This window comes from Lissotriton helveticus, chromosome 2_1 (genome assembly GCF_964261635.1).
Source record: "Lissotriton helveticus chromosome 2_1, aLisHel1.1, whole genome shotgun sequence".
NCBI classification, from domain to species: domain Eukaryota; kingdom Metazoa; phylum Chordata; class Amphibia; order Caudata; family Salamandridae; genus Lissotriton; species Lissotriton helveticus.
Genome location: NC_136059.1, coordinates 560,667,068 through 560,679,389, shown reverse-complemented (window position 1 = coordinate 560,679,389; position 12,322 = coordinate 560,667,068). Strand labels below are relative to the sequence as shown.

The 12,322-nt window shown below is 44.4% G+C and overlaps 1 protein-coding gene across 2 annotated transcripts in view; it reads left to right on the top strand.

Moving 5' to 3' along the window:
* IQGAP2 (IQ motif containing GTPase activating protein 2) overlaps nucleotides 1-12,322 on the top strand; it is a 1,127,142-nt gene that overhangs the window by 864,536 nt on the left and 250,284 nt on the right. For both annotated transcript variants that reach the window (XM_078675224.1, XM_078675225.1), the window contains 2 exons: nucleotides 8,360-8,450; nucleotides 9,193-9,360. In XM_078675224.1, the coding sequence (XP_078531350.1) occupies nucleotides 8,360-8,450; nucleotides 9,193-9,360 (259 nt within the window). The remainder of the gene's footprint in view (nucleotides 1-8,359; nucleotides 8,451-9,192; nucleotides 9,361-12,322) is intronic.

The window sequence follows — 12,322 nt, the reverse complement described above, 5'->3', positions numbered from 1 at the left end:
GCCACGTTGCTCCTGGTCTACCTAATGGACCGAGCCTGGTGATGTGATTATTATGTTTTAGGGCGCCATTAAATAAGAGCAGATGCTCTTGAAATTTAAGTGGTACTTCCACCTCCTCGAAAGGAGTGTACTCATTAGGAGGTTCCTCTGTTTTGTAATAGTGGAAGACCTTTGTTACAGCATTAGCTGCTGGAAAGTTTATCCATGTGTAGAATACCTCTGTCTGCCGATATTCGTGTGCCTCAATTACGAATATGACTGTGCCACCTCTAGGTGTCAGTCCATTTTCTATAAGTTTTAAAGTTATAGATTTTCTTGTGTTGACCGGGATGATTATTATACCCGGGTCTGCTTCTTGCATAGCAGTATCAGCTGCTGCGAGTTCAGTTTCTATTCTAACTGCCTCTCTTTCTCCTTCACTGTCTGACATTGTACTGTCCAGAAGGTTATTTTATTTGTTTGCAGATCAGGTTCTTATGGAAACAAAGATTAGATGCACAATATTTTGGAACAGTGTATCCTTCAACGTTGACTAAACCAAGGACCATACATTGGAGTTTCCTCCTGCGAGGTCTGGCGGATATTACCTTTCACCCACTCCAGACGTCTTTGGAGTATTATGGGAAAAAAAGGGGTCTGAGTGAAAAAGCACGACTGAGTTACTCTAAATGTCTTACGTTAGTTTTTTCGCCTGTCCAAACGCGTTGGGCGCCATGTAGTGTAGTTCCTATTACCCCAATAGGCTCTGCGCATTGGAATAATACCTTCAATAGTATAGGCCTAGACCAGACGTTAACTAGGTCTTCTACTGTCGATATTAGACTTAAAGTTTTGGGTTTGCCAGCTAGCTCAGAGTTCACTAGAAACTTTCTCGAATAGGCAAGGAGGAGTTGAACCTCCCTGGATAGACAAAAAGGGATTTAGTTTCTGACAACCATAGAACATGACAACTTTGCTCTCCCCTAATCAAGAGTGTATCTCTAGAGTCGTGTGAAAACAAAAGACGACTTATTTTACTCAGTCAGTACGTGCATTCTTAGTCTCACCAGATTGTAGAGAAAAGGAAGAGACGGGCGTGTTCAATAAAAGATGTTATTTATTGATCAGTCTCTTTTCTCATACAAGAGAAATGGATCGATATTATTGCAATACTTATGGTTAAGTAAAGTGCATACATTAGAAGCAGAAGTATAAAATAATACTGTAAAATCATTGATATGGTTTCTAAGCCATATGATGGTTTAAAATTGATAAAATAGATACATACACATATACATTTGACTAATCGTACTCAACTGGTGTTTCTAACTACGCCTACCCCAGATGTACCTGACCTAAGCCTAATACGTGGGTGGGAATAGAAAGTAGCAGTTTAAGTTAAGTTTGTTTTGCCAAGTGACTGACTAAAGAATTCTCTGCAAGGGGTTATTCAGTTCTGTACCTGGAATCTAGGATGAATGAGGGATGGTATCTCTCGTCTCTGGTCTCGATATTCCAGGCTGCCTGCGAGGGCTACCCGGAAGCGCCGGAGCTGGATTTCTCGGCAGGAGAAAGCAGCGTCTCGTTCTCAGTGCGTCAGGAAGGCGGGGCTGCGCCAGCGGGGTCTGCTCTGGGCTTCGGCAAGTCTGGCTGCTCCGATCTCGTCACCACCGCGTGTGTTTGCATAGGGCAATATCGGTAATATTTATACCTTTAAGGTGCCGAGATTGACGTAAGGATGGACATAGATACGTCAATAAGGATGTCATACGACCTGGTCGTTAGCACATTCTTTTGCTGAAGTTCTCGGTGAAATCAAAACAATGGCCGCAGGGTTTTTCCCAGGTTGTCATAGGTTTGATTTGTTTTGAGAACTCCGTATGCCTTATCAGGGGCTGGAGGAATATCGCTTGTCTAATTAGATGGCAAGCGTTATGACCTAATCAGATAACACGTTCCTGTGCCGTAGTGTGGCTTAATCAGATAACGGTTCCTGCATCATGGGGGTTTTCTGCCTCATGGGATGGCTGCTAGTTAACTTGTTAACCAGAATAGGGTCAGGAATAGGGGGATCGATACAGAACCTATAGGAATACATCACAAATCAATGTGCAGGTGATCTGCAATGCTGGCAACATCATTACGGACATTGTAGCCAAATTTCCTGGGAGTACCCACGACTCCTACATATTCCAGAACAGTGGGATATACAGACGCCTTGTGGTTGGTGATTTTGGTGATGGATACCTGCTAGGTAAGTATGTGTGAGACACCCTGACAGTCTATGCAGAAGGAGCAATCATGAGTATGTGACTAATCAAAATTTTATTTTCCACCCAGGTGACAGTGCATATGCCCTGCGTTCATTTGTGCTCACCCCCTACCTGAACCCATCCACCAGGAGCGAAAGGCGTTACAACGTGGCACACAGAACAACACGTAGCGTGGTGGAACGCATTTTTGGACTGCTGAAAAGTAGATTTAGGTGCCTACATAAGAGTGGATGTGCACGGCAACACACGCCAATAATCTGTTGCAAGATTATTGCGAACTGTGCCATGCTGCACAATCTTGCCACCAAGGAGTGCACAGAGATAGAACTAACATATCATGAGGACATAGATGATGGGACAGGACAAGCCGATCACAATGCAGCAGGAGCAGCACCAGCAACAGATGGTAGACTGCGACGCGCAGAAATCACCAACAGATACTTTTAATAGAGTGATGAAACACAGGCATGTTCAGGTCTTGAAGCACTCACTTTAATATGCACTACTGCACTATGCAAGACCACATAAACCAAATTCAATTCACTTTTCACACTGGGTGGCCAAAGTTCACTTCACTGTGACCTGTCCTGTGTTCATGATGATTTTTTAATGTTTGCGCTTACGCATAATGTTGTGGGAGCCACGGGGTTGGGGGTCAACCTGCGCAGTGGTGTCAGTGTCATCAGCATGGAGTCTGCTGCTCCGACGAATGTCCTGTACAGGCGTACTGGATCCACTCCTGCTTGTGGACTCCTCTGTGTCCCCAACACATGTGTTACCAGCAGTGGCTGTCTGCTGTGTCAGCAGTACCTCCATAGCAGAGGTCACCCTCCCCATCCCCCTGGACAAGTCACTGCAGCAGTGCACAATGTCAGTCTGCATGTTCACTGACCGGCGGCATAGCAGTGTGGTCGCATTTGCCAGCCGGTTGATTGACTGATTCAGCTGCTTGACTTCGCGCCTATACCTGCGCCTTTCTGTGTGGTCACTCTCCAGCCTGTCACAGAGGGAACCCATGCGCACACCCATGTCCCTCACCCCCTCTGCCATGGACTCCATTCCTTTTGCCATGGCGGATATCCCCCGGTCAATGTTTGACATCCTGCTGTTCAGGATGCGCACCTGTCTGTGCACTGCCATGATCCCTTTGGCCTGCATTCGCTGGACCTTAACTATAGTGGTTTCCAGACCAGCAAAGACCCCCTGCACATTCTGCCCCTCGTCTCGCTCACGTGCCCTACGGCCACGGTCACTTGCACGGCCAGATCCTAATGACCCCTGTTGCCCTGCGTTGCCAGCCAGTGGTGGAGTGCTAGGTCTGGGAGCCACCTCCTCTTCTTCATCAGAGCTTTCCAGGATCCTGAATGGTGGTACGTCCTGCCTCCTTGGCCTCACATGCACAGAGGACCCTGAGCTTGGTGTTGTGGCATCTGCAGGTGCTGCCGGAGTCTGTGTCTCAAACAGCAGGGGTGACAGTGGCTGTGCAGTGGTGTCTTGCTCCATTGCTGTGGGTGCGTGCGTTGTGGTAGTGTCCTCGGACAGTGCTAGGTCCTGCAGTGTCTGTGGGCTTCTCCCTCGTAGCCGTTGTTGGTGCACTTGACTCCCCTCCCTGCGCTGCACTGCGCGATGACTCTCCTGTGGGCAGACATGGACAATGATCAGCTGTGTGTTTTCTTCACACAAATTCCTAACACACAATATCATATGCCTCAACTGCTTGTGTATGGGGAGTGTGGCATGGCATGCAGTGTTCAGTGTTGGCTGCTTTGATGAATGTTACTATGACTACGACTACCATGATGCATTGCTGGTGACTACTGTCATGTGTGCTGGATTGTGAGTGAGTCACCTACATAGGGGAAGGGGCCAGGGAATGGGTGGGGGGTATCTTACCTTTCTTTCTTGCAGCTCTGGCTGAGCTGTCAGCATCCCCAATCCTGTGTATGCTCTCGGGCTCCATGGTGGATTCAACAAGCTGCTCCAGTTCGGTGAGGCTTGGTGCACGACTCTTCCCCTCACCTGTGGCAGCGGATTTCTTCCTCTGGGTGGCGATCTTCTTTTTGGTGGTGATCCTCAGATCATACCACCTTTTCTTGATGTCATCTATTTCACAATGTGTGACTCCTGGGGGATTTACTTTGCTCTGGATTGCCAGCCAGGTGTTCCTCTTTACAGACTCTGGTACTTGCAGGGACTGTCTCCCAAAAAGCTGGCTGTAATGCTGCACTATCTCCTCCACCAGCACCTGGAGCTCAGTTGTGCTGAATTTCAGCTTCCTCTTTCTGTCACCTCCATCCTTTTGGGCTTCCTGGGACTCCATGGTGATGTTCTGCTGGGCTCGATGCAGCCTGCTCCTCTGTCTCCCCTCCAGCTCTCTCTACAGTTCTGATGCTCTGCACCTGCATGGGTGTGGCCACTTCCAGGTACTGGGGTGTGGTACTTGCATCTGATTGGTTGCTTTCTCAGTTGCTTTGTTGTGGGGTGTGGTGGGTGTCCCTGATTGGTTGACTGGCTCACATGTCATCTATTCGAATTTTCGAGATCGGATTATACCGATTCGGTAATTACCGATTCGGTAAATACCGATTCGGTAATCTCCGAGTCTGTGTCTTCCATTCATTCCTATGGGACTGGAGGCCCATAGGGTTGAATGAGTGTTACCGATTCGGAGATTACCGAATCGGTGATTACCGATTCGGTATTTACCGAGTGTGGGTTCCGAATGTTACCGAATCTGTATTTTTTTACTGATTATTTTCCTACATCTGGTTTCCCGATTCATAAATACCGATTCGGTATGAATCGGTATTTAAGAACCGGTAAAAATAAATTACCTACATCGGGCCCCTAGTCCTGTAATGGCGGCAACAACATTTTCTTTAGGTTGCAGCCAGACAAACAGAACTGTGGAGCGGTTTCTTTCCCACGGAGGCAAGCCAGCTACCTTGGAAAAAATCCCCTTCAACCAATTGAAATGCTTTATTTTTTTTAATATGTGGTACTGCGGAACCAACTGTCAATATGTGTGTAAAGTTTCAACCTCAGTTTCTCAAAAAATACTGAACAGATTTACACCAAATCACAAAAAGTACAATTTCAGTTTAAAGATATAACGTTCTGCAAAGTTGTTATAATTTTGTTCAGCCAATTTGTCCATATCCTGGTCTGATATTTGATAGAGAAAATGCAAGGGGGAAAAAGGCATTTTGGAACTCCCTCTTTTTCTTAATCACCACTTAACTGATCACCCCGAAACATTCCAGGAAGTAGCTGAGATGGATACTCTTTTTTAAAAAATTTTTTTTTAGGTTTTCTGAAGATTCATCAAATGGCACCAAAGTTATTAGCAAAACAAAAAAAACGCTACTCCAATTCTGACTCACCTATAACCAAATGGAGGCGATTGCCAGTGTATAGTGTGTGTGTGTGTGTGTGTGTGTGTGTGTGTGTGTATATATATATATATATATTTTTTTTTTCTACAACACTTCATTAATCTAGTAAAGAGCGGCACTCAAGAGTATGGTGCAGTAGTAATTTATTTCGGCATGGTGTGAGTGACAAGCATCAACACTTTTCGGCTGGATGACATCCTTGTAGACCAAGCACCATGCTGAAATAAATTACTTCTGCACCATACTTTGAATGGTGCCGCTCTTTACTAGATTAGTAAAGTTTTGTGGAATTGAATGGTGTTGGCAGCATTCGCGCCATCATAGCGGCACCTCCGACGGTTAGGAAGTGCGCCAGCAACCGCCTTGTTCATATGGAATAGATAGACACATACAAATATATCTCAATGTATTACTCCGTAAGAACAAGAGTCACATGCCCTTGGGATGAAAGATAGCCAAGAATTCATTAAAGGTGCGCCAACAACCTTGATCAAGATATAAATCTTTTCCTGCAGCAGGAGCTATTCCCTGGAACAAACCCTACTTTTCAATCATTTGAAACTTTGTTTCAGAAGCACCTCAAGACAAGACCATGTTTTCAATCAAAGCCATTCTACTTGACTTTCTCTAATCCAAGTTATATCCACTAGCATTCTGTAAAGATCAAGGTAATAGTCTTTCAGACTAGTGAGGACTGATCCAAAGTTTCTTTATTAAGTCAACAGCATCATCAAAACCCCAACCACGCCAGCAGCCAGAGAAAGGTCAGCACGGCCGCCCCAACAGAATACCTCCCTCATTACATTCTTGAGATGAACCGGTGGTTACGGAATACCTGGTTACAGAACACCACATATTCCTCTTCTCCTCTCCAGTGATTGCACAATGTCCACTTCAACTGATTTGCAAAAAGCTTTTTAACACCCACCTGGATTTGATCTCAATAATGCAAACATCAATAGTTTGTAAATAATTTGTATAGTTTGAAACTGTGTGGATGACTCACTTTCCCAGTGCTTTTCACATGCAACAGTTTCTCCATTTACTGCTCCTGATCGACTGATTTAGTGCCACAAAGAGCCATAGAGTATCACAGGGTTTGGGTGAAGGTGGTAGAAATGTTGAGTACATTAATAAAGAGGGTGATACAGTTGTGAAATCCAAGCTCCACTGGGCAGCTGCCTAACAACCCTCAGTGTAATGTTTCATTAAGCATGTCCACCAGTGAGGAGAGAGGCTGTAATTATTGTGGTCCTGGTCTGTTATGAAGTGATTAGCTCTGGATTTGAGCATCTGTCTCTGTGAGTCATCAGAGTTTTGATTGTGATCCAGCGCTACACCAATAATTGATCAGGGATCAATACTCAATATCATCAAACTACAATGGCCATACACATTCACCCCGAATCACTGATGCGCTGGCGTCAATTTAAATGTATGTTCAATTCTTTTATTTTATAGGTTCAAATAAGACATTTTAACATAGCTATCTTTATATCAACTCACCTTCCATTTGGTCGATGGACCAATTAGTTGAATAGTTGATGGCAATGATAATACTAACTAACCAACCATTTAGTCAATTAAATAATCACAGACTCTTGCTAAAGTTAATAAGGCTTTATCTCAAAATATAAGGATGATGCTCAACTGCATTTGGTCACTAATTTATAATTCTACATTCTTTCCCAGGGTTTGGTTCTAATTTCGTTCTCACATTTTCTAGTCATGTTACATTCAGACAGTCTTTTATTCATGATTTTAACATCATCCGCAGAACGTGTCTCCGGTCCCACGACTTGGACCTCATTTGGCAGTCGATCATCATACTGTCCTTCAACTTCGTACAATTTTCTGCAGTGCACAGCGCGTCTGTCTTGCCTCTGACAGAGCGGATTCACTCTTCAGCTCACCCCTCCCACTTCAGTCAACATAATGAAGATGGCGCCTTTTCCAGCACACTAAAGCAAATGAATTATGAACATTTATTAATTATGTGATAATGAAACCTTCACTGTTTACCAACCACCTTGCACTATTCCCCATTAATGTTACGTAGCAGAGGTTTTGTAGAAAAGCAGCATTGTTTATTATTTCAAAGCAGGATGCAACATGCAGATTACTGAAGCACTAGCGGCCTAGTCATGCAACCTTTCTCGTTTCTTTCAAACCACAATATTGTTACAGTTTTAACTCTTTCATATATTATTTACCTGTTAGTTCAGGCATGCACAAAGCAATTTCCCTTGTGTTTATGTCAGGTGTACGTTAGTTTTCCTCAGCTACTTACTGTTAGTACGTATTATGGGGGTATTCGAGCAGGTTTCGTTTTGCGAAACCCTGCTCCATCAATTGTTTTGCTTATGCACTGAATTGTAAAGTCTGTGATTACTGTGGTTGGAAGATTCAAAGCTGTCGTGAGCTACTGCTAACAATAGTCATGTCTTGGAAATGTTGATGAACTGAATGTGTTGTGTTATGAGTATTGTATATAAACCATCAACTAAAGCATGCCAACAACTGTAGATTCTAAATATTCTGTAATGTTGATTTATATGGAAGGGGTATCGCTGCCACAATAGTCCTCAATACAAGTCAAGGCGGTATCCATGCTGAATGACGTTGATAACAATGTAAACACTAACACAAGACTAGAGAAACCAGAGATTGTGGCCAGTGAACACTCTTTGAACTCTTGTCCCTCATTTCCAGGAGTCACACGATGAATCTGCAGTTCTGTGGCTCGATGAGCTCCAGGAAGGGGTCCTTGATGCCAACAGGAATACAGAAGAAGCGGCAAAATGTAAGTCTGTGTTCCTTCACCCTCCATACTTTCACGGTGTAAGATTTAACTACCTGTATTGTATCGTGACATGCATCCTTTTGTCTTGTGTCCCCCAGCTTGATTTTTGACATTGTTGGGTTTCAATGCAGAGGGCCATTTAATAGTGACCCCTCCATTAATGATGGCGCTCGTCTGCAGTTTTCATGTTCAGAAGAATGTCTTCATTACCCCAATTGTGGTGCTGCTGGTTTTTGATGTGACAATGACGAGAGTAAATGTATGTGCTTATATTTGACATTGAATCCCCACCTTCAGATAGCATTTCCCAAATTTGAGAAGCAAATGTCTTTTCGGCTTTTTCTTTCTTTGTCACAAGACTTCATCCTGCCTTGCGCATTTCTTTGACTCCTTATAACCAGCTCATTTTCTTATTCGCCTTGGCTGTTTTTCCTCTGGGTAATGTTGAAGGTGCTTGGGCGCATATATTAACCTCGATAGCGGCTTTTGACATTTGCTACTCATTGAGCAATATGACTTTCCACAACTGCTGCCCTTGAACACGCTTACCTACATTGGTTATGTTGAAACTAGTTTGGAAAATAAACTTGACTGGTCTCTTGGTTGATTTTACTTTACTTTCAATTTTGAATAAAATGGCCTCAGTGTGTTCAGACCTTCATCAAGACATGCCGGATGTGGTGCTCTTTTCCTTGTGTTTATTTGATGCTTAGCTGATTATGGAATTGTCTTCATGATTTAGGGTCTGTCGGTATTGCAGAGGTTAATCTGGCTTTGGAAAAAGGTGACCCAGAGCAGACACTGGTCGCCTTACAGTCTCCACACCCGGCTTTACGCGGCGTGATCCCGGAGTGCACAGAGACGTACTACGAGAAGCTCACTGAAGCCAAGAGACGGAAAGCAGAAGATGGTGAAGTTAATTTGCTTAGTTATTATGCTTTTATTGAGTCTACCTGTGCATCTTGTAGAGAAAATCTGTCTATATTAAATACATTTATTCTGCATTAGAACATTGGGATGTTGAGAGCTCCTTTGAAGACAATGGAATAGTTCTGGGCTTATAAGGGCTGGTAGAACCTCTTTAATTCAAAACCCTTAGTGGGTGGAATGTTCTAATAGCATGGTATCCCTTCTGCCTCGGGCTATACCGGTTTTTAAAGGCGCTCTCCCTCGTTATAGGTCCTTGCCTGCGGCTCTGGTCCATAATTTTGGTTCAGAGCCTTTAACAACCGGTATAGTTCTTGGCAGCGGGCTGTAAGGCTCCCGCAACCATCTGCATGGATGTATTTGTCCTCCTGAATTACGTTTCTCCTTCATAACCAAGCTCACTGGTTTGTAGGTTGACCCAAGGCATTAGGATATTGATCAGAAATAATAGATGAGCCTCAATGCCACCTTGACAGAACTATCAGATCGTGTGGTTTTAGTAGTTTATGGTGTATTTTTCATGCAGTTCTCTCCTTACTCACTGTGCTTATAGCTTCAACCATTGACAGTTATTCAACGTTTTGAAAGTAAATCATTTAAAAAGTAGATGGTACAGGCCCAGCATCATTGGTACTTTCTAAAACTATAAGCCACTGGCACTATGACCACCTCCCATTTCACTTTTTTCTGCTGGATGAACCAGGCTGATTAATTATTTTTCTTGAAAGAGGTGCCCCTGTATACCTCTGTGTAGTCTCTCTCTCTCTCTCTCTCTCTCTCTCTCTCTCTCTCTCTCTCTCTCTCTCTCTCTCTCTCTCACTCTCTCTCTCTCACTCTCTCTCTCTCTCTCTCTCTCACTCTCTCTCTCTCACTCTCTCTCACTCTCTCTCTCACTCTCTCTCTCACTCTCTCACTCTCTCACTCTCTCACTCTCTCTCTCTCTCTCTCTCTCTCTCTCTCAACCTCTCACACTCTCACACTCTCTCGCTCTCTCTCTCTCTCTCTCTCTCACTCTCTCACTCTCTCGCTCTCTCGCTCTCTCTCTCTCGCTCTCTCGCTCTCTCGCTCTCTCGCTCTCTCGCTCTCTCGCTCTCTCGCTCTCTCGCTCTCTCGCTCTCTCGCTCTCTCGCTCTCTCGCTCTCTCGCTCTCTCGCTCTCTCGCTCTCTCTCTCACACTCTCTCTCTCACTCTCTCTCACACACTCTCTCTCTCACTCTCTCTCACACACTCTCTCTCTCTCTCACACACACACACACACACACACACCCACACACACACACACACACACACACACTCTCTCTCTCACACACTCAACAATGTACTTTGCAGAAGTAAAGAACAGATGGAAAGCCAGCACTGTTGGTAGGAGGGCTGTCCCAAATTTAATTGCTAGGGCCTCTGGTAGAAGCAGTGCTGGTGGAGACCTAGAGTGCTGTGGCCTCAAGACAAAATAAATACAATATTCAGCATCCATTTTAACTTTTAGACCACTCCTTATCATAACATTCCTCCACGTAATGTCATCGTGGTTGGGGTGAAGGTCCTTCCTTCAGTACCCATTCCCTCACAGGGTTCTGTGTAATCTTCATGAAAAACCAATTCTGATGAGTTCTTGTTATAAAACAGTTTACACAAATTAGTAAAAATGAGCAGCATTGACCCGATTCTTGATTCAAATCTGATGAGTACTTACATCTGGAAAAATATTTGTTTATTTTTTCTAAGGATCAGGCAGATCGCCTACTTTTAATTTTTTAATTTTGAGGGGGATCTTTCTATTGACCCACTGTTTTCCCCTGACCTTCATCCTCTTGTGTCTCTGATTGGGTTCTGCCATGCTGTGCTACCTCTGCGTTGTTTGGAGCCTTCTGTTTAGTCTTTCCCACACACTGTGCAGTCAGCCCGCACTCTCGTATGGCCTACTTTATCCTCCTCGCTACAGTTTATGCTGCTCTTTTCCTTCTCTTTAAGTCCTTCTCGTTTTGTCCTGCTGTGTGTTTTTTTTTCTTTCTTTTGCGGTCCTCATGTGTTTCCCAGCTCTTTCCCTTTCTACCCTAGCCTCCTTATTGTGTATGCTTATCCAGAGTTCACCCTTAATTCTCTTTCTCAGTTCCTACCTTTGGGGTAGGCCCGAGTCGAAACAGAAGACAGACTACTGGTAACCTACACATAGACATGTTTCTCCTTCTTTCAGTTTCTTTTCTTTTATACACACTTCCAAATCTTGTAGGTATATTTTATTGCTAGTTTCATCAGCAGCTTAGTGAACACCTTACTGTAGTAGTTTAAGCAGGGTTTGCCACTGCTCCTGATGGGCTGGTGAAATTGATGACTTTTTTTTAAAAACATGTTTTTATTGAAGAAAGTATAGTACAAAACATGTTGTTGCATCACATTCCGACCTTGGTATATGTAACATTACAAGGCAGTATCACCCTTTACAAAAGAGCTGGAGAACATGCCATCCACACCAGAGTCGTCATCTTGTCTGCATCCATCCCCTAGGGGTAGGAGAGAAGGAGGGCGGAATGGAGCAGCAGTTGCACTCACCGCATTAGCGAGCTCGCCAACTTGTTGCTCAAATTCACACCTGTACACATCCAGGGTTATCCTGGGGTGATCCCGTACATATCCACAATAGGATCCTCCCTCCCGAATCCTGGGTGTCCATCGGGGAATCACCCACAAGCAGCCCTACCGCAGCCAGGCATTCCAGCATACCCTCCACAACTGCAAGTCCCTTTCTGCATTCTCATCCGTGTGCACTGCTCATAATCTTCTTTCCGGTGCCACTCAACATTCGCGCATGTCTGCGATTCATTTTCGGATGGTTGGTGGCCTGGGTTGTGTGCAGTGAATAGCTATATGCCACTTAGCAAGTGCCAGCTTGGCAAACTTGTGCCTCATCTTAGCCCCTGTTTTTGGGGTCAGGAGCACCCCAACAG